Consider the following 26,887-nt stretch of genomic DNA (forward strand, 5'->3'; position numbering starts at 1 on the left):
GGTTGGAGACCATCAGGGCAATATCATCAGCAAATATATTTAGTGGAAAACTCTGCCCATTTCTCAAGATAAATTTTATTTTCTGGTTATTCTGGATGGCGTTAGCTAGGACTTTGTTTGACAAAGCAAGTAGCAAAGGTGACAAGGGACAACCTTGCTTAGTGCCCCTTTGTGTGTTCAGAGTATCCAAATCTTGTCCATTTACCCCATTTACCCTTACCATTGCCTTGCTATTGCTATATAAACATTGTAAAATGAATATAAAATCATGTCCAAAGTTCATTTTAGAAAGTAATTGAAATAAATATTCCCTGCTTTCCTAGCAGAGTCTTAAGCTTATTGTTTTTCTTTGACTTGCTGTCCTGAGCACATCCAGAGGGCATATTGACTTTGGATCAACTGTTAGATGAGAAAGATGAATTTTTAACACATGCTGTTTTGTGATATAAAGATATAAATATCACCTATCAGATGTAAACCTGCAGCTACGACACTTGCTAACAACTTTGTTTGCATCAGCAGCATTTACAGCTTCTGGTACACTGGTGATACTAGAACAATTGGTCAAATCATTTGAAATGAATAGTTTTTATAGATATTTGTTATAAATGAATCAATTTGATATGCAGATTTAAAGAAATGAGTGAATAAATAATTGGAGGTTCCTATATTGCCTAGACAAAGGGGAAGTGTTTTAGCTCCTGTAGCAAATGTATCAATGGACCTTAAACTACGATTTATATAACACAAAATAATATTTAGAATTCATTGGACTCCACTATGGAAAAAAGGACGCGGGTGGCGTTGTTGGTTAAACCACAGAGCCTAGGGCTTGCTGATCAGAAGGTTGGCGGTTTGAATCCCCGTGACGGGGTGAGCTCCTGTTGCTTTGTCCCAGCTCCTGCCAACCTAGCAGTTCGAAAGCACGCAAAAAGTGCAAGTAGATAAATAGGTACCGTTCCGGCGGGAAGGTAAATGGCGTTTCCGTGCACTGCTGTGGTTTGCCAGAAGCGGCTTAGTCATGCTGGCCACATGACTCAGAAGCACCAGCTCCCTAGGCCAGTAAAGCGAGATGAGCGCCGCAACCCCAGAGTCGTCTGCAACTGGACCTAACGTTCAGGGGTCCCTTTACCTTTATCTTTATGCTAGTATAGGAAAGGACTGTCTAAGTCAACTTGTTGGAGAGGTAGTTAAGGAGATTGTTTATTTAAAACACATGATTTTACAACGTTCTACATTTCTTAAGTTTTGGGGAAATTAGTGGATGATATAAATATAATTGTGTGGATAATTTTTTTCCCGGGAAAAATGTTTTTTTGAAGTACGTACAGGAGTGCCTGGCATGCTCTGGTCCATGGAGTCACAAAGAGTCGGACATGACTAAACAACAAAAACCTACTATATGGAATTTGACAACTGAACACATAAATAGATTCTTCGTGCCATTGCTGTGACCAACAGACTGATACTGATGCACTAGAAAGGTAAGTGTAAGGCTGGATTTAATCAATTGATTGAAGATATGACCACACTTGCAATTTATGAATGGATTGCTTATAGATGTCGACTTTGCATGGACAAGTATATTGATATCTGGAACGCATTTCTACAAAATATAGTAGGCTTAATATATATGCATACATATTATTTGGATAATAATAATACTTACACCTTAGATAAGTATAAGTATATACGGAATTGTAATTATTAACTTTTATAAGGATATAATACACATTTTCCTTCTTATTTTATTTTTATTTTATTCAATTAAACAATTATAAAAAAAATTTTAAAGGAATTATAAAGGACTAGCTGGCCTTGCCATGCGTTGCTGTGGCTCAGTCTGTTAAATGGAGCCTCAGAGTCCCCCTTCAGACTCCCCTCACCTTCAGAGTCCCCGTTTTACATCCCGGCCCCTCCTCCCCCACCCCCTGGCTCATCCCTGTGATTGGCCCCACCCTGTCCCGACCCATGACCTATCTCACCCCTCCTCCCCCCATCCCCCACCCAGGCGAGCCCCCACCTCCACTTGGCTCAGTCTGGAAAGCCGAGCTGAGATGCTGTGGAAAGTTTTCCTAGATGCAGTACTGTACCAGTGTAGCCAGTCGCTAGAGGGCGCTATTTTGCAACCTCTGCTGTGCTCCCAGCATGCACTTTCATCTGATTTGTGAGTTCTGGAACACGTGGGTTTTGGGGTTTTACCTGGCCCAGGTACGACATCTGTCTACGCAAACGGTATGGGCTTGCTCTCGTAGTCACATTTGACTTTGTGTTAAAATTTGAACGCAATCGGTCAAGCGGTTTTGTTGAACATTGGAGAGGAACACACATGCCTAGTTTACATTTTTATATATATAGAAGATTGGGAATTTCTGTAATGGCCAACCTAAAACAGAACGAGAGAACAATTAAAAAAAATAAAATAAACAAGAGCACTCTTGATTTGAATTTAGGTGGGTTAGCTCCCCCATAGCAAAATATAAACAAGAATTAAAAGCGAATTAACACAATTTGAACACTTGATTGTGGGACATAATTTAATGACAGATCAGTCACATTTGTAGAATAGTAACAAAATTAGATAACAGGATTACAAAACGTTGAGGAATGGATTTAGGTTAGGACATGGGTGTAGCCAGAATTTTTGTTTGGGGGGCAAAACCTCAGTCTCTCTGTCTATCTATCTATCTATCTATCTATCTATCTATCTATCTATCTATCTATGGGGGGGGCAGCTGCCCTTCCCTGCCCCCCATTGGCTACAGCCATGCATTACGATATTGAACCCACGGAATGGGAAAGAATATGGAACAAGGTTCCTATGAAATCAATCTCAGCAAAGTTTCAAGGATCTACCCTTAATTTAACCAGTAGGTGGCACTGTGCACCCATGAATTTACCACATACTGTATTAACCTCAATCTCTGCCCCAAATGCTGGCTCTGTGGAAAAAAAACATAACTATGTATTTCAACTTACCCACTGGCCGCTTTTTGGGAGATGTTGTTTATATAAACAAGACAATAATTGACCCCAACCCCTTTCTTAGCTTAACTAGGGGTGTGGCATCGGCCAAACAAATATGATTTGGATAAATAATTGATTCTATATTTCTCGTTAGCTGCCAGGATGGTTATGGCAAGAAAATAGAAATATTTAGAGGGGTTTAATAAGGATTTATGGTATAGTTAAATCTGGTCTATAGCTATTGCTGAAAAACTAACCCCAAAATTAAAAGTATACTAGAGGGCAAACAATCAACCTTTAATTTTCTACTATGTGTTGGGGGAAATTATTATTATTTATTATTGATTACTACATTGCATCCTGCGAAACATTCTACTCTTTGGAATTCTTAGTAACTTTTCAGCTTTAAGAGAGAATATAAGAAGACCTCACTGGCAATATTCTGATATTTATAAATAAATCATTTTTAAAAATCGCTACCCCACAACACCAATAATTATTTCCCCCAGGGATTCGTAAATGAAATGACTCAAATTTGTATTTGGTGTGTGTGTGTTTAATTCTAATTTGCATTCAGTTGAATTGTGTCCCCTCCCCCCCTTTATTTCTTTATTGATATACATACTGTATGTTCTTGATTAAATAAAAAGGAATTGTTTTCTAGAGAGATGATGCCACATGGAACAAACTCTGGGATGTGACACTGCTGCACTCCCATCCTATCCCAAGTTAGAGGAGCAATGCTTAAAATAGTTTTGGGATGGTGCTATATGCCAAGAGGACCCCCTTGCACGTCTAAAATGGGTAAGGCCTATGACTTGTCACTCCAGGTTGCTGACTCAACTATTTGACTTTATAGGAACAAAACATTTTCTGGCGCTGAAGAGAAGCAATGAGAAACCATGCTGAGCTCTGCCTGGGATTATACGTTTCAGAACTAACTTCTAACAAATTGCTTTTTTTTTTGTCCACTAGTGAGCTATTGTCCAAACCCAGCACAAGCAGATAGGATTGTGTTGGCTCTGCTGACTGCAGTTGGGTCCGAGACTGAAAAGAACCCAAGGAATTTCTCAAGTACTGATGCATTCCTGTTGTTTTCGTCCACAAATTTTACACCTAGAGACAGACAGTTGTTGTCTGCCAGAAATGTGTGCTGTGAAAACTGATAATCTCGTAAAAATGTTAGCCTTCCCAACATCTTCCCTCAAAATTTAGCCACACTATTTTGGTGGTGGTTTTGGTTCTGTGCACCAACATAATTACTTCTACTGTACTTGCTGAGTTACGGTGTGGCTTAGCACTGCATGGAAACCTGGCTTTTCAGTGACAGTTGTGCAATTCAGAATTTCCCTTTATTATCCACCATTTTGGAAATGATTCTTCTCAGTTTAAAGCGAGATGTTGAAGCATGAATGAATAAACAAAATAATAATGATGATAATAAGAATAATAATTCCTTCCAGTAGCACCTTAGAGACCAACTAAGTTTGTCATAGGTATGAGCTTTCATGTGCATGCACCACCCTTCTGAGTAATACCCCTCCCCACCCTATGACTATACATAAGGGTCGTGACTTCTGTTTCAGTGTATCTGAAGAAGTGTGCATGCACACGAAAGCTCATACCAATGACAAACTTAGTTGGTCTCTAAGGCGCTACTGGAAGGAATTATTATTATTATTATTATTATTATTATTATTATTATTATTATTATTATTTTGTTTTGACTACATCAGACCAACACAGCTACTTACCTGTAACATGAATGAATAGTAATAGTTGACCAACTAAGTTTGTCATTGGTATGAGCTTTCATGTGCCTGCACACTTCTTCAGATACCGAAAGCTCATACCAATGACAAACTTAGTTGGTCTCTAAGGTGCTACTGGAAGGAATTTTTTAATTTTGTTTCGACTATGCCAGACCAACACGGCTACCTACCTGTAACTAGTAATAGCTGCTAATCTTTTGAGTTAGTACTATTCTCATAGCAGATGTTAATCAAAGTTGCACACAGAAGGCAAAGCAATGTGATGAGTTTTGTTTTTTACAAAAGCATTAGCATTGGGTGCCTTAGTTTCCATTAAAAAAAATTTCAAATGCCCCGCATCAGCCCAAAATTTTGAGTGGTATTAATTAGCAACCCGGGGGTGATGTATCACTGAAATGTGCATTTTTGGGGTGCTGCAAAACATGGGGGTTGTTGGGCTGCAAAACAACTGCCAAACTTTGGCACGGTTTGGAGTAAATGGGAGAATGCTGAATTCTGAGTGGTGTTAACTACGAACCCTGATTTGACATAGCAGTTACTCAGTTCAGGGGAGGGGTGCTGCAGAAGGCAAGGTTTGCACTGAAAATGCTTGCAAAGATTTGGCACCGCTTTGGCGGGGGGTCGGGTCTCAGATGTTGGGGTTCGAAGTTAATGCAGCAGGAAAACCTCCCCAGAGGGGCAAGAGCCGGCCGTGCGCGCCGCCTTCGCCCTCCCGGCCTTCCCCGGGGTGCGGAGGCCGAGGCGCGTCCGGCGAGGGGCGGGCAGGAAGCAGCTGGGCAGCGGAGCTCCTCCCGGGCCGGACGGGGAGGGGCTGCGGGGACGCGCCGCCAGCTTCGCGGGGACTCGCCCGGACCATAACTGCCAAGTTATCCCTTTTTTTAAGGGATTTTCCCTTATGCTGAATAGGCTTCCTCGCGAGAAAAGGAAAAACTTGGCAGCTATGGCCCGGACGCCCCGTCCGCGCCTCCAGGTGAGGCGGGTGGCCGGGGGGCTCGGGTGCCCTGACGGTCCAAGGCGCTCGTCCCCGTCCCCGCTTGGCTCTTCCCGGGAGAGGAGCGGAGAGTGCCTCGCTCGCGCGCCCCTCGCGGAGAGACTTACTCGGGAGTAAGCCCCCGCCCCACCCGCCGGAGTTGCTGCCGGGAGGAGGCGGCTTTCCCCTCGGCAGGGCGGAGCGCCCTTGGCGACGAGGAGGCGCCCCGAAGCTTCCCCGCCTCCAGCTCCCTCGCGCTCGGGGCGCCGGGCTGGGCGCTGCTGCTGCTGCTCTTCGGGCGCGTTGCTCTTCGCTCCGGGAGCTGCTGCTCGCCGAGTCGGCCGGGCGACCCGGGGCTGCTCTGAAGAGGCGGCTCTGCTGGGCTAGGTAACTCTTTCGCGGCACCTGGTGGGGCGGGCAGCGTCGAGGGAAAAGGCTCTCCGCGTAATGTCTGTCAGTTACTCAGCATATTTTGGAGCTGACTGCTGGTAGCCAGAGCTGAGCCTGGCTCTTCTCAAGCCACGCTTGGTATGTTTATGAGAAGCCACGTTGAAATAAATTCCCCGCGTGTCTTTCCGGGCGCCCTCCGCTCTCCATTTTCATTCTCCATTCCCAGCGCAGAACCGGAAAGTTAACATTTTTTTTCCATCTCACCCTCGCCTTTTGTGGAAACCTCTAACTCTTAGCGGGGTTGCTGTCTGAATAGACAATTGTTCCGATTTCATTTTGAACAATAACTTTAAAGTTAATGTGCCTTTTCCAAAATCTTTGGCTCCAAGACGATTACAGTAGTTCATTTTGGCATGCAGAGTGAGCTGCTTGCTTACGGTATTTATTGGCGGCGGCGGTGGTGAGGATAAACGGAGAAGCCTGACTTTCCCTCATTTCAACCTTCCCGTTGCAGCGCCCACTTCTTGTATTGATAATTTGACCTTGTTTATAGTTCTGGGAACTCTTTGCACTTGGGCCACAAGCAGAAACGAAAGCTGCTAGCTGGAGCTCTTTCTCTGCGTCGCCTTTCTGCGCTTGGCTCCTGTGCGCAGTGAGCTGGCTCTGTGTTCTCCCAGAAATTCAAGAACTGAAACCGGACAGCTGCAAAGGCAGCTTCTGTAGCTTCAGTATCAGTACTGTATGGAAAACTTTCAAAAGTGTCCGTTGACCTGACCTTGTAAAAACAATTCTGCTTGCAACAACCTAATGTTAGACAGATATTCTGAAACTTGCATAGGCTTCATATTTTCGGATTTGTTATTTTATCAGGTGTTAATACTTGTAATTAATACAAGTTAATACAAGTAGATTCAGAGCTGATGAAGCGGCTGGGCCAAAGCCGAAAGGACGCTCAGTTGCGGATATGCCTGGAAGCGAAAGGAAAGTCCGATGCTGTAAAGAAAAATATTGCATAGGAACCTGGAATGTAAGAACCATGAGTGGAGGTAAGCTGGATGTGGTCAAAAATGAGATGACAAGAATAAATATCGACATCCTGGGCATCTGTGAACTAAAATGGAAGGGAATGGGCGAATTCAGTTCGGGTGACTATCATATCTACTACTGTGGGCAAGAATCCTGTAGAAGAAATGGAGTGGCCCTCATAGTCAACAAAAGAGTGGCAAAAGCTGTAATGGGATGCAATCTCAAAAATGACAGAATGATCTCGATACAAATCCAAGGCAGACCTTTTAACATCACAGTAATCCAAGTTTATGCACCAACTACCGGTGCTGAAGAAAGTGAAATTGACCAATTCTATGAAGACCTACAACACCTTCTAGAAATGACACCAAAGAAGGATGTTCTTCTCATTACAGGGGACTGGAATGCTAAAGTAGGGAATCAAGAGATAAAAGGAACAACTGGCAAGTTTGGCCTTGGAGTTCAAAATGAAGCAGGGCAACGGCTAATAGAGTTCTGTCAAGAGAACAAGCTGGTCATCACAAACACTCTCTTCCAACAACACAAGAGACGACTCTACACATGGATATCACCAAATGGACAGCATCGAAATCAGATTGATTATATTCTCTGCAGCCAAAGATGGAGAAGCTCTATACAGTCAGCAAAAACAAGTCCTGGAGCTGACTGTAACTCAGATCATCAGCTTCTTATAGCAAAATTCCAGCTTAAACTGAAGAAAGTAGGAAAAACCACTGGGCCAGTAAGATACAATCTGAATCAAATCCCTTATGAATACACAGTGGAAGTGAGGAACAGGTTTAAGGATTTAGATTTGGTGGACAGAGTGCCTGAAGAACTATGGATGGAGGCTCGTAACATTATACAGGAGGCAGCAATGAAAACCATCCCAAGGAAAAGGAAATGCAAGAAAGCAAAATGGCTGTCCAACGAGGCCTTACAAATAGCGGAGGAGAGGAGGCAAGCAAAATGCAAGGGAGATAGGGAAAGATACAGGAAACTGAATGCAGATTTCCAAAAAACAGCAAGGAGAGACAAGAGGGTCTTCTTAAATGAGCAATGCAAAGAAATAGAGGAAAACAATAGAATGGGGAAAACCAGAGATCTGTTCAAGAAAATTGGAGATATGAAAGGAACATTTCGTACAAAGATTACCATAATCAAGGACAAAAGTGGTAAGGACCTAACAGAAGCAGAAGACATCAAGAAGAGGTGGCAAGAATACACAGAGGAATTATACCAGAAAGATATGGAGGTCTCGTACACCCCAGGTATTGTGGTTGCTGACCTTGAGCCAGACATCTTGGAGAGTGAAGTCAAATGGGCCTTAGAAAGCATTGCTAATAACAAGGCCAGTGGAAGTGATGATATTCCAGCTGAACTGTTTAAAATTTTAAAAGATGATGCTGTTAAGGTGCTACACCCAATATGCCAGCAAGTTTGGAAAACTCAGCAATGGCCAGAGGATTGGAGAAGATCAGTCTACATCCCAATTCCAAAGAAGGGCAGTGCCAAAGAATGCTGCAACTACCGCACAATTGCGCTCATTTCACACGCTAGCAAGGTTATGCTTAAAATTCTACAAGGCAGGCTTAGGCAGTATGTGGACCGAGAACTCCCAGAAGTGCAAGCTGGATTTCGAAAGGGCAGAGGAACCAGAGACCAAATAGCAAACATGCGCTGGATTATGGAGAAAGCTAGAGAGTTCCAGAAAAACATCTACTTCTGCTTCATTGACTATGCAAAAGCCTTTGACTGTGTCGACCACAGCAAACTATGGCAAGTTCTTAAAGAAATGGGAGTGCCTAATCACCTCATCTGCCTCCTGAGAAATCTCTATGTGGGACAAGAAGCTACAGTTAGAACTGGATATGGAACAACTGATTGGTTCAAAATTGGGAAAGGAGTACGACAAGGTTGTATATTGTCTCCCTGCTTATTTAACTTATATGCAGAATTCATCATGCGAAAGGCTGGACTAGATGAATCCCAAGCCGGAATTAAGATTGCTGGAAGAAATATCAACAACCTCAGATATGCAGATGACACAACCTTGATGGCAGAAAGCGAGGAGGAATTAAAGAACCTTTTAATGAGGGTGAAAGAGGAGAGCGCAAAATATGGTCTGAAGCTCAACATCAAAAAAACCAAGATCATGGCCACTGGTCCCATCACCTCCTGGCAAATAGAAGGGGAAGAAATGGAGGCAGTGAGAGATTTTACTTTCTTGGGCTCCTTGATCACTGCAGATGGTGACAGCAGTCACGAAATTAAAAGACGCCTGCTTCTTGGGAGAAAAGCAATGACAAACCTAGACAGCATCTTAAAAAGCAGAGACATCACCTTGCCGACAAAGGTCCGTATAGTTAAAGCTATGGTTTTCCCAGTAGTGATGTATGGAAGTGAGAGTTGGATCATAAAGAAGGCTGATCGCCGAAGAATTGATGCTTTTGAATTATGGTGCTGGAGGAGACTCTTGAGAGTCCCATGGACTGCAAGAAGATCAAACCTATCCATTCTTAAGGAAATCAGCCCTGAGTGCTCCTTGGAAGGACAGATCGTGAAGCTGAGGCTCCAATACTTTGGCCACCTCATGAGAAGAGAAGAATCCTTGGAAAAGACCCTGATGTTGGGAAAGATTGAGGGCACTAGGAGAAGGGGACGACAGAGGACAAGATGGTTGGACAGTGTTCTCGAGGCTACGAACATGAGTTTGACCAAACTGCGGGAGGCAGTGCAAGACAGGAGTGCCTGGCGTGCTATGGTCCATGGGGTCACGAAGAGTCGGACACGACTAAACGACTAAACAACAACAACAACAATACTTGTAATATACTCTCTGCATTTGAGACTGGCTATCCTAGGTAGAGGAAAAACTGGCTGTCAAATGAATTATTATGCCCCTGGAATAACCAGACTCCAGTTTTTGCCCTTATGGAATCTTGTAAACAAGACTCGCTCCCTCTAGTTGCCAACATGAGTAGCTAAGTGCTGGCAGGATTGGAGCCAGATCTGGGTGACTGAGAAGCAAGAATGATGCTTGGGTGAATCCTGAGGTATGTGGAAGTATAAAACTTCTTTTTTTAATCCCAAAGGGGCACCCCCACTCCAGAAAAATCCAGTGACGACTGAGAATGCTTATGGTCTTCAGGGGCAACAAAATATGTCATTTCTGTTGAGCAGGGGGGCAGAGAGGGGAATTGCCCATTTTGAGCTCCTTATTGTATCCTGGATAGTACTATTATTGTAGTCTAGCTGGAATCCTGAGCAAGAGCACTCCTGATAGGATACTGCAGCATTTTTCTGTAGATCCCTCTTGTGTTCCTTGATCACCTTAACTGGCAGTAGAGGTTAACCATTCAAAAGGATTTGGTCAAGTATTTTTTAAAGCATCAATCTAATCGATATATAATATTGATTATATAAGCAAATAGAAGCAATACAATCATCAACTGGTTTCAGACTTGCAGTTAGCTAAATGCAACAAAATGTTTCAGTTTGGAGTGCATCTGTTCGGAGTTCTAGCTCCACACCCGGTGAACACGCTGAGTCCTCACTGGCTGCTTTTGTTGCTGTTTTCTCTATGGCCAAGGCAGCAGACACATTTATGCGAGGCTCAGTTTCCCCACTGATGTTTATGGACATTTACGGTATTTCTTCCTGGCATTATTTTAAAATGGCTTCTCATTGTGAACCAGGCAGCTACCTTTCCAGAAATGAATTATTTTTTTCTACTGAATGGATATCTAAATACAGAATGATATAGCTATGTTTCTGCATGCTTGCATTTCAACTACTGTACTCCATTTCATTCCCCTCACCACCCAGTTGACAGGCTTCTTCTTCTTCTTCTTCTTCTTCTTCTTCTTCTTCTTCTTCTTCTTCTTCTTCGTATTTCAACATTCAATGCCACTATGGGGCTATTTTGGGGGTTCCTCTGTTAGGTTCCCCTTCTTTTTTTTATCCCCTGCGCAAAATGTTCACTGCCTGTACTGTATTTGGTCAAGCAGCTGACAGGCATGTGAAGCCTCATAAGGAGGAGAGGGTGACTACTAATTTCCTCTTCTTGCATGCAGATCCTTGTAAATAGATATCGGGTGGGTCAAAATCTGTGTGTGTTAGAACTTATTACACATCCTGATACGAGCAGCACTCAACATTATGAGCCTCTTGCTCAGTAAAAACATGTACCTTGAATGAGAGCGAACGCTTAGAAAGGTGATCTGGTGTAATATGACCCATCTTTATTGAAGGAGGGGGGCCAGTTCAGGGATCTTGTTTGAAGAAGAATTGAAGTAGTAGGGGGGAAACAATTTCCAACATGATCCTATGCATGCTTCCTTGGTAAGTTGGAATAGGATTGCCACATTTCTCTATGAAATACATTTTGTATTTAGTTTGCTTTTCTCTCAAAAGATAAGTGTTAGACCTTGATCATTTCCATATGCATTACTATTTTATTATTTTCATGGTTAAAAAATTAAAAACAAAACACAGTGGCTATAAACTTTCTCCAATCTCTGTTATTTCTAATCTGTAGCAGAAATGGATTCAAAACAAGATCCTGCTTCAGGCATCCATCACACTCAGCTTGGAAAATCCCAACTAAATGCAGCTGCTAATGCTGAAGGCCAAGGTGAGGGAAATCAGAAACCTTGATCGTCTTCTGGAGATTTAGTACTTGTCTACTTATTTCTACCTCAGTCTGCCAAACAGGCAGAAAAGGATTGGTAAGATGCAGAGCCGTCTTTCCCATAGGGCTTAGTGGTGCGTTGCGCCAGGGCGCCTGCCTCTCAGGGGCACCCCAGCAAGTGGGGGAGCTGCACGGCTTTGCCGGAGGCCTCCCCTTTCCCTGCACTCCCACCAGCTGTGCCCCGCCAACTATAAGGCTGGCAGGCACACAGCTTCCCTCCCAAGACTCTGCAGGGATTGCTCTCCTCCCGAGGATGCTTGGCAGGGGTGCAACTTCACTCCCAAGCCTCTGCGGGGATCTCTCTCCCGCAGCGGCATGGGGAGAGTTGCACCCCCCGGATGGCTGGCAGTGCGCAGCTACGGCCACCCCAACACTATCTGTGGTAATTTGGGGGCACTGGGTGGATATTTGCACCCCGGCGCTGCATCTGCTAAAGACGGCCCTGGTGAGATGAACAGTACACATGAAGTGTGAATTTGGTGCAGGCATTTTGTCAGCATAATATACCTGTGCAGAGGCATGCATTCACATACCTTTGAAATGGATTGTACTTGCTGTGAAATAGGGCACTTTTGGCACTTTCTCAAGTTGTGGTAAGATCATCCTGGCACTCCCAAGCCTGGGAGGAGTGTGGTCGCAGCATTGCTGAGGTGGTTGGAGTACTGTATACTTATAGCGCAGGGGCAACTTTTCTGCTTGGAAGGAGGAAAAGCTGGTGGGGGGCTTCCTTGACTGGCCAAAACACCCAGAGTGCCTTGGCCGAGCAGGAGCCAGCTGGACAAACCCTGCACCTCTTTCCTGTGGCTGCCATGTGCACATCAGCCTCATGGTGGCCAAACCAGCGTGGGGAAGGACAGGTTGACACAGGTTTGGGCTTGGCTACAAAGGCCAGTCCAAAATCTTGGACCTCATTAATATCATTGTTTCTCTTAATTATCCCATCATAGTCTAATATTGAGGGTTTTTATCATGTTTCTTAGAATAGAGAAGTTGCTCTGAATACGGGGTGTCAAGAGAGGCAGTAGTCCCCATCCCCCCAGAAGTATTCATGCTCAGATTCCACTCACTCAAATGTCTCTCCCTGCCCTACAGAGCAGCCTGGGTGGCATGTGGCAAGACTACGGTGGTTTGCTGGTTCAAGTTCAAATCCTGCTGAGTCCCCTTGGGGACTAGTATCTGGTCTGATTGTCCTAATCCAATACCTGTGGGAAAACGTGGGAAGTGTAGACCTGACCTGACCATCACAGTTGCTAGGAGTCCCATTAAAGCTGCTCTATTCTGAGATTGCTAAAATAATAAAGTAATATTTAGCAAATGCCATTGTTTAGTAAATATTTAATTAGTCTGTTTTATCTGGATGGCAACTGTTGAAAGCGTGGGTCTTGGTCTAATCTACTCTTCAGTGTCCATCAATGGACATTTGATGTGCTTCTAAAGTTTTCAAGTTGTTTGAAAGTTTTGCTTGCATTGGGTCTTGCTAAGAACTGGATAACTTTAAATTACTAAAAACGCATCTGGAGCGGCACAGACGGGTCCTGTCAGATTCCACCAGTTACCTGATCTGCACTGGATTAATGTTTAGACTGTTTGCTAGGCTTCAACCAGAGATTTGGGAAAGAAAGTTAGTTGGATGTTGAGTTGCCTCCTGCCAGATTTGTGAAAGAAGGAAAGAGTGCATCTGTACAACACAATGAAGATTGACTAGTTCCTGTATTGTTATTGTTTACTTATATGTTGATTAGGGCTGAAGATCTCCTTTCATGCTTAAAAATAGGGTGTCCATCTGTAAACAAAACGCCTTCAGTTCACGGAAGGCCCCGAGATCCAGTGAGGATTCCCTGCAGGGGGAGTGGAGGATATGGTTTTTTCCACATTTCCACATTTCCCCTTTCCTGCCTGCCATCTCATGGGATCATGAAAGGCCCCCCAAAGGCCCTTACAACCCTTTGGAGCAGATTTTCTTGGGGCTGCAGGGAGATGGATAAATTGCCTCCCCTCATCCTTCCTCCTCTGTGAGCGGGATTGTGATGAGTCCAAATCTGGATCAAACTCTATGTAAATGACTTTCATTGTTCTCTGAATAATTGGTGCCACATAAAAAGAAATTCAAATTATCCTTTGTAACATATTGTCTTTTTTATTTCTTTCTTGTGAAGTGTCAAGTGATTTGGCCCTTTTATTCCTCCACCTACATATCTTAAATGTGCTTCTTATTACTGTCACTTGTGGGCGTAGAAATGTCATCCCCATGGCACTTAGTGTGCTTGATAGCTTTTAGTTAAGGTGTGACTCCAGTGATCACAGATGCTTGCGTAGCAATATCTCAGAATTCTTTCAGCGACTCTTGATTCCGTGTAATACATTTAGAATGGGATTTTAAGGATGCCAAAACACCTATGGATACTTTCTTCCTGACACAAACATAACAAAATCCCATTCTGTAGTGGGGTGGCATGTTTGTCATAGCTTCTGAAAACTGAATATAAGATGTTAATAATACTGTGTGAATTTCTCTCTTCACTCTCAGTATTGCTGACCAGTAGATACCATCTACTTACTTTGCTTACAGAATCTTTAGTCAAGTAGGTTTCTTTTTTGCATTTTCATAATTACAGCAAAATCAACTGCATTTCTTGTTTAGTCTAAAGGTAAAGGGTAAAGGGGCCCCTGACCATCAGGTCCAGTCGTGTCCGACTCTGGGGTTGCGGCGCTCATCTCGCTCTATAGGCCGAGGGAGCCGGCGTTTGTCCACAGACAGCTTCTGGGTCATGTGGCCAGCGTGACAAAGCTGCTTCTGGCGAACCAGAGCAGCGCACGGAAACACCGTTTACCTTCCCGCTGGAGCGGTCCCTAATTATCTACTTGCACTTTGATGGGCTTTTGAACTGCTAGGTGGGCAGGAGCTTGTTTAGTCTAGTAAATAGCTAATCTCTTCATCACTTTTTTTTTGGAGGGAACACATTTTTTGCATGTGCTGGCTCCTACTCTGCAGAAGATTCTTTATGTATTTGTTTATTTGAGGGATGCGGAAGGACATTGCCAAAAGCAGGTGTCCTTCCCAATGGGATATGAAACCTGGCTCCAGAGACAATAACACTTTTGGAGGAGTTTCCTGCTTCCTGATTAGAGAGAGACCTGAAGGAGCTGAGCAACAAAAAAAAACAACCTCTTTTTTGTACCCCAGTGGTGATAAAAAGCACGGTGCCCTTCTCCCGGGTCCCTGGGAGGGGGACTCCTATTTCTTGTTGGGAGATAATTTGTTGAAGAATTGGAGCAGCAACTCTCTGGGGTTTGTTTGTTTGTTTGTTTGAGTTTGAGCAAGTAGCTACTCTGCTCCCTCTAGGGGTATCTCTAAATGGAGCAATGCCCTGGAGGGCCATGAAATTTTACAGTGTCCCCTGACACCTGTTTGCTGGTGGTTATGGAGCATGACTCTCCTTTCACAGAACTGTCAGGCCCAAAAATAATTTGAGGTAGTCATTGTTCTACTTACTCTTGCAAACAGTACATCTTTCAAGGGTCTTTGGGAGGGGGCCTGAAGGAGGTAGCAGTGGAACCTTGCGCCCTCTTTAATTCTGTGGTGGCCAGGCATCTGTCCGTGCAAGAAGTAAGCAAGAGCCCCAGCATCTCAGATCTGTGGTGTGTCTACTGTGGGCTTTAGCAGGTGCCCATCATACTAACCCTGGTGGACATTTGTTTTGGTACAAGTTGCAGTGTAAGCACAGATAATTCCAATCAGGATTTATCAAACCTGTTTGATCTGTGTAGTTTAAGAATGGAATGGGACTTCATACATAGCATGTGGCCTGGTCCCTCCCTGTATAGCAGGATATTTATTCAGCCACAGAACTCGCTTCGAGGAGTACAGTATAAATAGACTCTGGAGAAGCTAAGAGTCTGTCCTTGTTAGATGAAATATCTACTAGTAATTCGAAAGCAGAAGTTTCTATGTTACTTGCAAAGCGCTTGAGGGCCAGACTAGCCAGTGTGCTAAAGGCATATCTGCCACTAATAATGAAAGCTTTGCACCTACTTCCCTGCTGTAATGCCTACTGAAACCCAGGGGTTTCCCTCTACTTTGTTGGCTGCTGCTGTTGGAGGTTGAGGAAACGCCCTTTTTCCAGCTGTTTCACCCCTTACTATTTTTTTTCAAAAGCAGGTTGATTTGCTTGGGAATTATAGGGGCCTAATTAGATAATCTTTTTGAAAATAACTTCTGCATAAAAATGTGATGGTACTGCTTAGTTTTCCTGAAGTTCTGATGGACTTGCTTCAGGTTGAATGTGGAAGAAGAGTTTCTTCACCATCCACTAACTTGTAGGAAGGTGTATTGCGTTCAAAGAGTTAAGAAGAAATACTGCTGCCAGTTTCTTTCCTTCCAAGAATTAAGAAGGTGACCTTTGTAAAGTATGTGCTTGTTTTGAAGACGGGCCGTGCATTTGCATGAGTCAGAGCTTTCTGAAAGGCCCAGTTTCATGCTCAACATAAACTTGTCATCCAAACAAAGATGAATTGGCTTCCAGAGGAGATGGAGGAAGAGAGAAAATGAAAATATACAAGCAACTATGGTGGTCCTGAGACACAGTTTTTCAGCATGTTGCATTGGCAATTTCTGGCCTAGAGAGGAAGTAGAAATGGTGACTCACTTGCTGCTATTCCAGTGTAGCAGAGCTGGTACTATATCCAAAGACCCACACCAGGCACCCCCAAACTTCGGCCCTCCAGATGTTTTGGACTACAGTTCCCATCTTCCCCAACCACTGGACCTGTTAACTAGGGATCATGGGAGTTGTAGGCCAAAACATCTGGAGGGCCGCAGTTTGGGGATGCCTGATCCACACCATTCGTTTAAAGCACTTAGACAACTTTAACAGTCATGGCTTCTCCCATAGAATCCTGGGAAGATTCTTAATGGTGCTGTCCGCACACAGCTAAAATTCCCGAAACCTTGACAAACTACAGCTCCCAGGATTCTGCATAAATCTTGAAAGTGGCACAAGAGTATTTTAAATATGTGGTGTGCCTGTGACCAAGATCCGGTTTGGGGTAACTAATTTATTACTAATGTCAGGCGCAGCATCATTGTTTGTAGCTGGAGATTTGACTTGCATTTCTGAAACACCGAATTGCAAGCGTCAGTGAGTACATGATCTGCTCAAGCTGTGCGCAGGTGGCCCAGTGGTTGTAGATGGGGCCAGCCTCAATGCTCCTTTAGTAAACGCAAGTCTTTTTTTTGCTTGCCTTCTGTAGAGACTGTGATGGAGGAACCAGGGGAGCTCTTTGAAGAACTTTTGGAAAGAGCAAAAGCTGGGGAACCTAAAGCACAGACAGAGGTACTTTTTCATGGTTGTCACCTTCCTGTATAGCTCTCTTTAAAGTGCTAGATGACTTTTTCCCCAATTATAGTTTAAAGTCTTGCGCTGTAGTTGTAACTTCATAGGATTATAAATGGCATTGCGCTGAATTTTCTGAGATTCAATTTTTACTACAGAAACTTACAATTTGGAAAGATGTGAAACACAGGAGGGAAAGCATCCATTCCAGCTGTTTGTAACACCAGTCTTTCCCCCACTGCCCAGGTGATGGCTGACCAGGACTCACTTTTACCCAGCTGTGTTACATCAAACACAGGAATAGATGTCAGCCAGGTTCATTTTAAAATGAATCCTTGGTTCACTGGTACTTTTCTTTCAGTATGATGTATGCCATGGAATATGACTGTTCATAAGGAGAACCCTGATTTGGACGCAGAAGAGAATTGTAGCATCATAGAATTGTAGAGGTGGAAGAAACCCTATTTCAATTAAAACAAAACAAAAAATCTTTTTTCTATGTTTGTATAGGTGGGGAAGCATTACTTGAAGCTAGCAGAAGACCAGGATGAGGAGCTGAACAGTTGCAGTGGGGTGGAGTGGTTGATCCTTGCTGCCAAGCAGGGACGAAGGGAAGCTGTTAAACTGCTGAGGAGGTGTTTAGCGGAAAGAAGAGGTATACATCCCTCCTGGTCCTTGACCATTAACATCTCCATTGTGAATTTCAAGAGACTTCTGTTGAGCTACCTCAATGATAAGCATGTTTAGAAAAATCTCAAGATTTATTTTTATTCTATTTATTTAATATTTATCCTGTGTGCTATGATCCTCCTTGCTATGCAGAATCTACACACATATATAAAAATGCTGTGAAAATGCTTTTAAAAAAGGGTTTTGAAAAATATATATTGAATTTGCCATCGCTCACCATCGCCATCTAATGTCACATTTGTATATTGCACTTTACAACACACTTAAAACGTTTTCTTTCCAGCTGTATAGCTGAGTCCCTAGTCTCTGTTTAGTGGTCTAGCAGCTTTGTTTTGAACTTGTTGGAGCATGTGGGTTTTCATCAAAGGCAAAACACAGCAAGAATGCACTGCAGCCACCTGAGCCTGCAAATTACTAGACAGAGTTTGAGTAACTGAGGTTATGAAGTCTCTGTTTAGGAAAGCCCACAATTAGTTTATTAGCCTTGGCTAACAAAAGGCAATCCATAACATTGGAGCCACTTGATCCTTTATCAACAGTTACAGATCCACGAGCATTCCCAAGCTATCCCTGAATAGACGAACCACCCTCCACCAGCACCTTCATGGAATGAGTTTCCAGTTTTTGGCCTTCCTCTAGTCCAGGGGAAAATGTGTGTGGCTGGTGGCTTGCTTGACTACATTTTTGTTCTTTGTGCGCAGCCACTAACAAGGGGAAGACTAGATTCTTGTTTTCCAAGAATCTGCAGTTTTGTATACACTTTTAAAGGCCAGATGAGCAGTATGCAAAGGAATACTTAGTATTTACCAACATCAGTGGGAAAATGAGTGGCCTACAATGAGAACCAGAAAGTGCATGTGATTCTTGCAACTCCCTTGGGTTAGCTCTCATGATTAGACTTGGCATCAGCCCCATGTCATGATCAGGCAAAAATCACTTCTGCTCACCAACAAAACGCTTTTGGGTGTGTAATTTATTAAGAAGAGTCTTTGTTCCAAAGGGTATGTAGAGATATCTTCTGTAAAATACATTGTGAATTAAGAAGTTGCGTACTTACGTTAGCTACCGGTATTTAAGATGTGAATTTAGAGTCTATATGAGTAACCTAACTCTGGTTTGAAATGTGAGTTAGTTTTTGCAAGCACTTTGATATCTTTTGAAGTGACAAATTATTAACAGGTGTCAACTCTTCCCTCAGCCTAGAAGGTGGGATAATCGTACCCAATTCATTTTTTTTTCTTTACTTGAGGCATCACTTCAAAGAATGAACAAGAAGTGAAGAAATTATCATCAGAGACTGATTTAGAAAGAGCCGTGAGAAAGGCGGCATTAGTCATGTACTGGAAACTAAACCCAACGAAGAAAAAGCAGTTGGCTGTTTCAGAACTATTAGAAAATGTTGGCCAAGTTGACAGTGAAGGTTTGTATCCAATATAATATAAAAGATGTACGGAACATGAATAATTCTTCCAAAATTAGAATGGTGTAATTAAACCTTTGCTCTAGGGAAAATTGCTTAAGAGAAAAAAAATGTTGCAGTAATAGTCATAGGTATTATTTCATTTAAACATGAAAGTGAAAGAGCACATGAACTCCACTGCGCTTTCTGTGAATGTAAAGTGTCTGGAAACAATAGTACCTTATCTATTATGACCATAAGAAGCAGTCTTTAAACTGAGTCAGACCATGATCCATCTAGCCTAGTATTTTCGCCCCTGTCTGGCGGACTCCTCCAGGTTCTCAAGAAGAGACAGGTCCTTCCCAGTCCTATTTCCCAAGAACTGGAGATGCCCAGGAATCATAAGAATGAGTTGATTGATCTTGTCACAGGCGCTGTAGCGGCTACTCTAGAGTAACGACTCCTCCAGGCGTTGTCTTTTCATTCTTTTATTTAGTGCTGATTATTTACAGTGCAGAACAGTACTATGTACATGTTGTCAGTTAGGGATCAGAACCTCCGAATGGAGATTCGCGCGTTTTCTTCCAGCAAAGTAGTCTAGGCATACTGAATCTCCGCCCCCGTCGTTTCCTGCGCAATTCCGGGGTCGGCGGGATCGGCCTTCTTCCCTTGCCTCCCACTTCCCTTCCCACACTGGGCATGGGCTCCGCTACCTTGCCTGAGCCTCGGTCACCACTTCCTGAGTCTCCGCTGGAGACCTCTCCCTCTCCACTAGCACTTGCGCTGGGTGACGAGCTGCTACTTAAGATGGGAGGGACTTGCCTGTAACTTCTGTCCCTCACAGATCTGTTAGGTAAATTACATATTCTTTTTCATTATTTGGGCTTTTTTTAATAAAAAAAATATTTTTAACCCAAACCCTTGTGAAACAGCAGGTAGCATGCTTAGGCACAGCATTTTATTTCTGATGTGTTACTGTAATATAAAGTGGCCCTCAAAGTTTAAGTGACCGTGTTTAGTTTTTCACACTATCTTCGCTCTCTTTGATTTCTCAAAAACGCACCTTCCTATGGCAAATAGGTTTCCATTTAAACAAGAGGCATTTTGGCTAATTAATCAACTTCACATTCTAATCCATTGAAAGCCGTTGTTGATTGAATCGCTGTTGAATCAGCCTTTACATTGCTTATTTAAAACATGGGGGCCACAGCTATTTTGAAAGAGCAGGTTGCTATGCTATGCAATTGACTGATGCAGTATGTATCTCATTTGGGTGGCTTTCTCTTCCTTTGAATTTTTCCACTGATGCTGTATTAAATACCTTGAACAAACAGGTGGTGAGGAACAGCCTGTGGGTCCAATTCCGAAAGCTGTACAGAAGCAAAGGAGGATGCTGGAACGACTGGTGAGCAGCGAATGTAAGGAAGCACTTCTTCTGTTAAACTTGGATCTTTTACACGGTCCGGGCTAATTCTTTTATCAGTTATCTTGCGAGAAAGATGTTGGAGATCATGTCTTCAGAATGTTTTCAGTTGGGCTAAGGATGTGTTTTCTAACAGTTGCCCTCCAGTATCCCACTGCACTGCTTCAGATTGTTTTCCTTCATGTTTGAGTCTTTTCCAAAGTGGGGGAGCACACTTCCCATAAAGAGCCAGCAATGTTGAGTGGGGGTTGGTTGGGGAGTTCTTCGTTGGGGGAATTGGTGCATGGTCGCTGTGTGACCTTTGACCATTCACTCTCTCATCATAACCTTACTTCTCAGGGTCCTTTTGGGGGAGAATACTGTACTTTGCTTCAAATACCTTGAAGGAAGGGCAGAAGGGAGAGGGCGCTTGTGCGCATGCATTGAGACAGAGGATGGGCAAATAGCTTCTTTTGAGTATCTGAATTGGCCTGCCACTTGAGCAGCATACAACCACCTGACTCAGATGCCAGGATCACCCTGTTTATTCCACAGGATGTTTAAAGGGCTAATTCATTCATAGTTCCTGAAGTCTACTTTTTAAAAATACAGGCATAGTGGTTTTTTAATGACGTGTTTGGAACTTGGGAGTCATGGGCTCATCTTCATTTAGTTAAGTCATTGGCCATGATGACTGGGGCTGATGGAAGCTGGAGTCCCAAGATCTGGAGGACCACAGCTTCCCCATTTTTGGTTGATGAGATCAACAGTTCAGGCCGTAGTTCAGGATTTGCATTTACTGGTGTATGTGACTGGCTCGCTTTGGAGAGTTTCTTTTTGCTCTTCATCCTTCGATGATAATTTTGAATATTTTCTAGAATTTTATTTCCTCCACAGGCCCCTGTGGCAGTCATACAGTTGAATAGGCTTAAAGTTTCATAGTTAAGGATTGGCTCCAACATTATAATCTTGAACTCATGACTTAAATGGGAGAGTCAAAAGGAAGACAGTTTTGCCACGTTAAAAATGTTGATATCGGAACCAACTTTAAATCTAGTCGTGTTAGTTTATATGTGTGTGTTGTCACTGCTTAACAATCCACCGTTAACCATTTTCTCTCAAGAAAAATCCCCAAAAAATGTTTTAGTAATGCATTTTGTGTTTACAACTTGCAGCCAAGAATTATATTGCCTTGGATGACTTTGTTGAAATTACCAAAAAGTATGCAAAAGGCATCATGCCAACCAACCTTCTGCTGCAGGATGACGATGATGACGAACTGGCAGGAAAGAGTCCAGAAGACCTTCCTCTTCGACTCAAGGTGCAATTTTGTTTAAGAATAAGTGAGGAGGGCCAAGGTTCTGAAGTGTGAGAATTGAATGTAGCCTCATTTTTTTCCTTTCATTTGCTGTGTGTGTGTAGGTGTGTGTGCGTGCGTGCGTGCGTGCATCCTTCCCCAATCACAACTCTCATTGCCAGGATACTTATTGTAAGAGGCTTTCGCAGGTCCATTTCCACACACTGCATTCTCCTTTTGAAGAGGTTGCTTTTCTACTGACAGCCAAAATTCTGTGTCTCATCTTTTTTGACTATTGGATTAATTGATAAACTCATATAATCTGCCTGACCTCTGGTTTCTTTACACTCTCTTTCTTTTTCTCTATATAGACCAGGCATCCCCAAACTGCGGCCCTCCAGATGTTTTGGCCTACAACTCCCATGATCCCTAGCTAACAGGACCAGTGGTCGGGGAAGGTGGGAATTGTAGTCCAAAACATCTGGAGGGCCGAAGTTTGGGGATGCCTGATATAGACTCTCTACCCCCTGGTCCTTGTCAGGCATTTGGGGGTTGGGTTTTTAAAAATTCTTTTAATTTGCAAACCTCTGCATATGTGGGGAGCCCCCCTTCCCCAGTGTGTAGAACCCAGGTTGTCCCTGCAAAAATATATATATTTAAAACGCCTCATTTCACTTCCATCTCATATGTACTTGGATCACCTGAGTTCACCATTTCAATGGGATGAAATGGTGACAGGTTTTGTAATGTCTGTGGGCACAAGTTGAGAGCCAAACGCAATGGCTATCACAATCAGCTTGTTAATTAAAAAGAAGAAGAAGAAACTTCTGAAACAGCCAATCAGGCTTGGCTTGATTGTCCATTCTGTCCAGGGAACGTGGGGTGACATGTGATGCTAAAAAAGAGTTGTTGCGTGAACTGCATTTTCTTTCTTTCCAGGTGATAAAGTTTCCACTTCATGCCATTATGGAAATCAAAGAGCACCTTATCGACATTGCATCTAAAGCAGGAATGCATTGGCTATCCACTATTATCCCAACACACCACATCAATGCTCTCATCTTCTTCTTCATCATCAGTAACCTGACCATTGACTTCTTTGCATTTTTTATCCCACTAGTTATCTTCTATCTGTCCTTCATTTCCATGGTGATTTGCACCCTGAAAGTCTTCCAAGATAGCAAAGCTTGGGAAAACTTCCGCACCCTCACTGACTTGCTCCTTCGCTTTGAACCCAACCTAGATGTTGAGGAAGCGGAAGTGAATTTTGGCTGGAACCACTTAGAGCCCTACCTGTACTTCCTCCTCTCGGTGTTCTTTGTCATTTTCTCCTTCCCTGTAGCTAGTAAGGACTGGATACCCTGCTCAGAGTTAGCCACTATCTCTGTTTTCTTCATGGTGACAAGTTACATGAGTTTGGGCGCAAGTGCCGAGCCGTACACACGAAGAGCGTTACTCACGGAGGTCGCAGCAGGTTCCCTCTCCTTATTGCCGATTGTACCTGTTCATTTGGGCCATTTGAAGCTATTGGGGAAAACCTTTTACAGCATTCCTGTTGGCCACTTCTTTGTCCTGAATGTGAGCATTCCTTGCCTTTTGTTTTTGTATTTGTTTTATCTCTTCTTCAGAATGGCACAGATGAGGAATTTTAAAGGCACCTATTGCTACCTGGTTCCTTATTTAGTGTGTTTCATGTGGTGTGAACTCTCGGTGGTTATTTTGCAGGAATCCTCTGGCATTGGGCTAATTCGTGCCTCCGTTGGTTACTTCCTTTTCCTCTTTGCTCTTCCTGTTCTCATGGTAGGCATTGCACTGATGGGCCTCGTCCACTTCATAAAATGGTTCATAACATTAGAGCTCATGAAGATTGTGGTCACTCTTCTGTTATGTGCTATTCCGTTGCTTTTCCGATGGTGGACCAAGGCCAGCATCTCTGTGGTTGAAATTGTGAAATCCCTAACAAAGAGTTCTATAGTTAAGCTTATTTTGGTGTGGATTACTGCCATAGTGTTGTTTTGTTGGTTTTATGTGTACCGCTCAGAGGGGATGAAGGTGTACAACTCTACCTTGACATGGAATCAGTATGGGTTTTTGTGTGGTCCCCGGGCTTGGAAGGAAACTAACATGGCGCGCACCCAAATCTTATGTAGTCATCTGGAGGGCCATAGAGTGACTTGGATGGGAAGGTTCAAATACGTGAGAGTTACTGACATCGACAATAGTGCAGAATCAGCAGTAAACATGCTTCCCTTTTTTATTGGTGATTGGTTGAGGTGCTTGTACGGTGAAACATATCCAGCATGTGATCCCAAAAATGTAACCCTGGAAGAGGAGGAACTCTGTCGTCTAAAGTTTCTGACAAAACACGACTGCCACATGAAAAGGTTTGACCGCTATAAATTTGAAATAACAGTAGGCATGCCTTTCAATGGAAGCAAGGTTATGGAAGAGGACGATGTAACCAAAGATATTGTGCTGAAGGCAAGCAACGAGTTTAAGAAAGTGCTATTGAACCTGAGGCAAGGGAGTGTCATTGAGTTTAGTACCATCCTGGAAGGCCGTCTTGGCAGCAAATGGCCTGTATTTGAGCTGAAAGCCATTTCTTGCTTAAATTGCATGTCTAAACTTTCTCCTGCAGGAAGGCATGTGAAACTAGAGCATGACTGGCGAACCACCGTCCAGAAAGCTCTCAGATTTGCCTTTGATTTTTTCTTCTCCCCATTTTTGTCAGTTGCATGCTGAATTTTAATTGTCATATCTGCACAACCAAAGATTTGGCTTTACAATGTTTCAAAGGAATGAAATTAGTTTTGAGTACAATGCACAATGCCATCTTAGTAATTTCTGTGCTGGACATGTCTATATGTGAAAAGCATTATTTGCCCGTTAAAAGCATGAACAGTGTTTCCTACAGGAGCTGATTTTTAACATCAGTCAGAGATATTAAAAGCACTTCCTCCTTTAGATAATTCACTCTTCCACTCTTCTATACTTAAAGCTGACTTCATGGGTGACAACTGTCTAGTGCCAGTTATACAGTGATTCATACAAAAATATTAGCTGTGCTATGAGATAGAAATCGTGTACTCGGTGTTGGAGAACGACAGACTTTTAAAATCAGTCATCAGTTTTGCTGAAAGTATTCTTGAACAGAAAAGAAAAGGGAAAGGTTTTGTTAAAGTACTTGAGTGATCGTAGTGGAAAGTCTGAATTGCTAATGTGTCGGAATCTGCACTGAAGGTGGAAATGGTCATCTGGCTAATGGTCTGTATATATGAATACAAACACAAAATTAAAAAAGGAATCAAAATCTGCATTATAAAGGTTTGTAGTCTTATTTGAATGCGCTTCTGTCTCACACACCTACCGTTCTAGATTTTACACTACTTTTCGCTTAACATGCGCAGTAGCCCAGACTATGTTCAATAATGGACTACTATAGAGGCCTGCACCCCTCCCTTCTTATTGCCTTCAAGTATGAACTAATGGGTACATCCCTCCTGCTCTGTGCAAACTTCTTGAATATACCAAAAGGAAACCCACAATTATAGGGCAACTCCACAGTTTTGGATAGCAGTGTGGCCACGCCCAGCATTTTAAATTGTGCTTCAAGAAATACGGCGCCCATCCTTTACTCAAAACCATTTCTGCTGCCACTTTCCAAGTGGAAGGATTTTGGGGGGGGGGGCGGTTCGTTCAGCTGGTGGGGACAGATGAGAGGAAGCTGATGGAGAGCATAATCTACTAAATTTGGAACTTCTCTGTTGCTCACATACTTCTGAATAGAATAGGGTTGATCTTGTTGTTAAATGTACATTTCAAGTGCTTTGAAAACAATAATTGAATCAAAGGTGCAGTTATTTGTTTTAAAGGAGCAACTGCTGGAGTAGAATTAAGCACAGCTCAGCTTTTTAAAGAAAGTGTTTATTGAAAAAGCCAGTATCAACATATTTATATATATGTTCCAACAAGTCAGCTAATTTGTGCAACATAAGAATACAGCCATGAAGCTTTCCAACTAACTGGATTTATCAACTGTATCATTATTTACCTTCTTAAGTTCAAAACCAAAGCAAAAAGATGTTCTTCGTGGATTTGGAATGAGCGACATTCATTTCTTACATTCACAAAATTAGATTATAATGGTGATATCGGAGACCCAGATCACTACTGTCTTGAGTTTAGTTCCTCCTTTCTAACAGAAAACTTTGTATTAATGTGGCCTGAAAACCCATTTTATGTAGTTAGAAAGATTTTATATAATCCCTGCATAAACCAGTTCAGTAGTTGATGAATAAGATAATAGAATTGAAACTGGGAAAAAGAGTGTGAAAAACAATTGCATCATTGGTTACTGCCAGACAGTGCCCCCGCCACCCCCCAAAATACCATTTTTAGACATAAAATTCCAGTGTGCAGTTAGCATTTTAAAAATTACTCTGATTAATGAATAAAGCCAAAAGGTTTTTTTTTAGGGGAAAAATGATTATTTGGCTTTAACAAGAATTCTATACAGTATTCATATTCCTAAAAGTTTTTGCAAGAAGACCGGATTGTTCAAATTTCAATTAGAATACAGTGTATGTAAATACTGCCAGTGTCTCGTAGAGTATGCAGTAGCTTTATTCCCAGGTAAACATTCATTCCCAGGTAAAATTACTGTATACATTTCATACTGTATGTGGATTATTGAAATTGATGCTTCTGTACACAATGTCCAGCATCAAGAAAATGGCAGGTGTCCTTCATTTCATGTAATGTTAACAAAGCTTCTGATTAAAATCACTGTGTCACAGAATCCGCTTGGATTCACTTTCTCCCCTTCTCTTTCCTCGCCCCCCTCCAAATCAAAGTGCAAAGGCATGCAAGTTTCTTTAAGACGCCCCCCCTCCCCATTTATCGAAAGGTCTATGCAGAATAGTGCAAAATTAATTAACAGCAGGGGGAT

At 42.8% G+C, this 26,887-nt stretch overlaps 1 protein-coding gene across 3 annotated transcripts; it reads left to right on the plus strand.

The window, feature by feature from the left end:
• Positions 1 to 5,727: 5,727 nt before the first annotated feature.
• Positions 5,728 to 26,565, plus strand: WFS1 (wolframin ER transmembrane glycoprotein). 3 transcript variants are annotated; one of them, XM_035112934.2, is made up of 8 exons: positions 5,728 to 6,096; positions 11,666 to 11,761; positions 17,069 to 17,151; positions 17,662 to 17,806; positions 19,091 to 19,261; positions 20,575 to 20,658; positions 21,818 to 21,963; positions 22,879 to 26,565. In XM_035112934.2, exons 2-8 carry the CDS (start codon positions 11,671 to 11,673, stop codon positions 24,679 to 24,681), a joined length of 2,523 nt encoding a protein of 840 aa, XP_034968825.2. In that variant the 5' UTR covers positions 5,728 to 6,096; positions 11,666 to 11,670; the 3' UTR covers positions 24,682 to 26,565. The 3 variants fall into 3 exon arrangements, with proteins under 3 accessions (XP_034968825.2, XP_034968826.2, XP_034968829.2); XM_035112935.2 differs by having other exon boundaries at positions 11,669 to 11,761; XM_035112938.2 differs by lacking the exon at positions 11,666 to 11,761 and having other exon boundaries at positions 5,729 to 6,096.
• Positions 26,566 to 26,887: the final 322 nt, after the last annotated feature.

This window comes from Zootoca vivipara, chromosome 9, assembly GCF_963506605.1.
Source record: "Zootoca vivipara chromosome 9, rZooViv1.1, whole genome shotgun sequence".
NCBI classification, from domain to species: domain Eukaryota; kingdom Metazoa; phylum Chordata; class Lepidosauria; order Squamata; family Lacertidae; genus Zootoca; species Zootoca vivipara.

Excerpts from the sequence above, each read along its gene's own strand:
- WFS1 (XM_035112934.2), top strand. The coding sequence starts at position 11,671 with ATGGATTCAAAACAAGATCCTGCTTCAGGCATCCATCACACTCAGCTT. Across the intron at positions 11,762-17,068 it reads TGCTAATGCTGAAGGCCAAG|AGACTGTGATGGAGGAACCA; the intron begins GTGAGGGAAATC and ends TGCCTTCTGTAG. Across the intron at positions 20,659-21,817 it reads ACGACTGGTGAGCAGCGAAT|CCAAGAATTATATTGCCTTG; the intron begins GTAAGGAAGCAC and ends TACAACTTGCAG.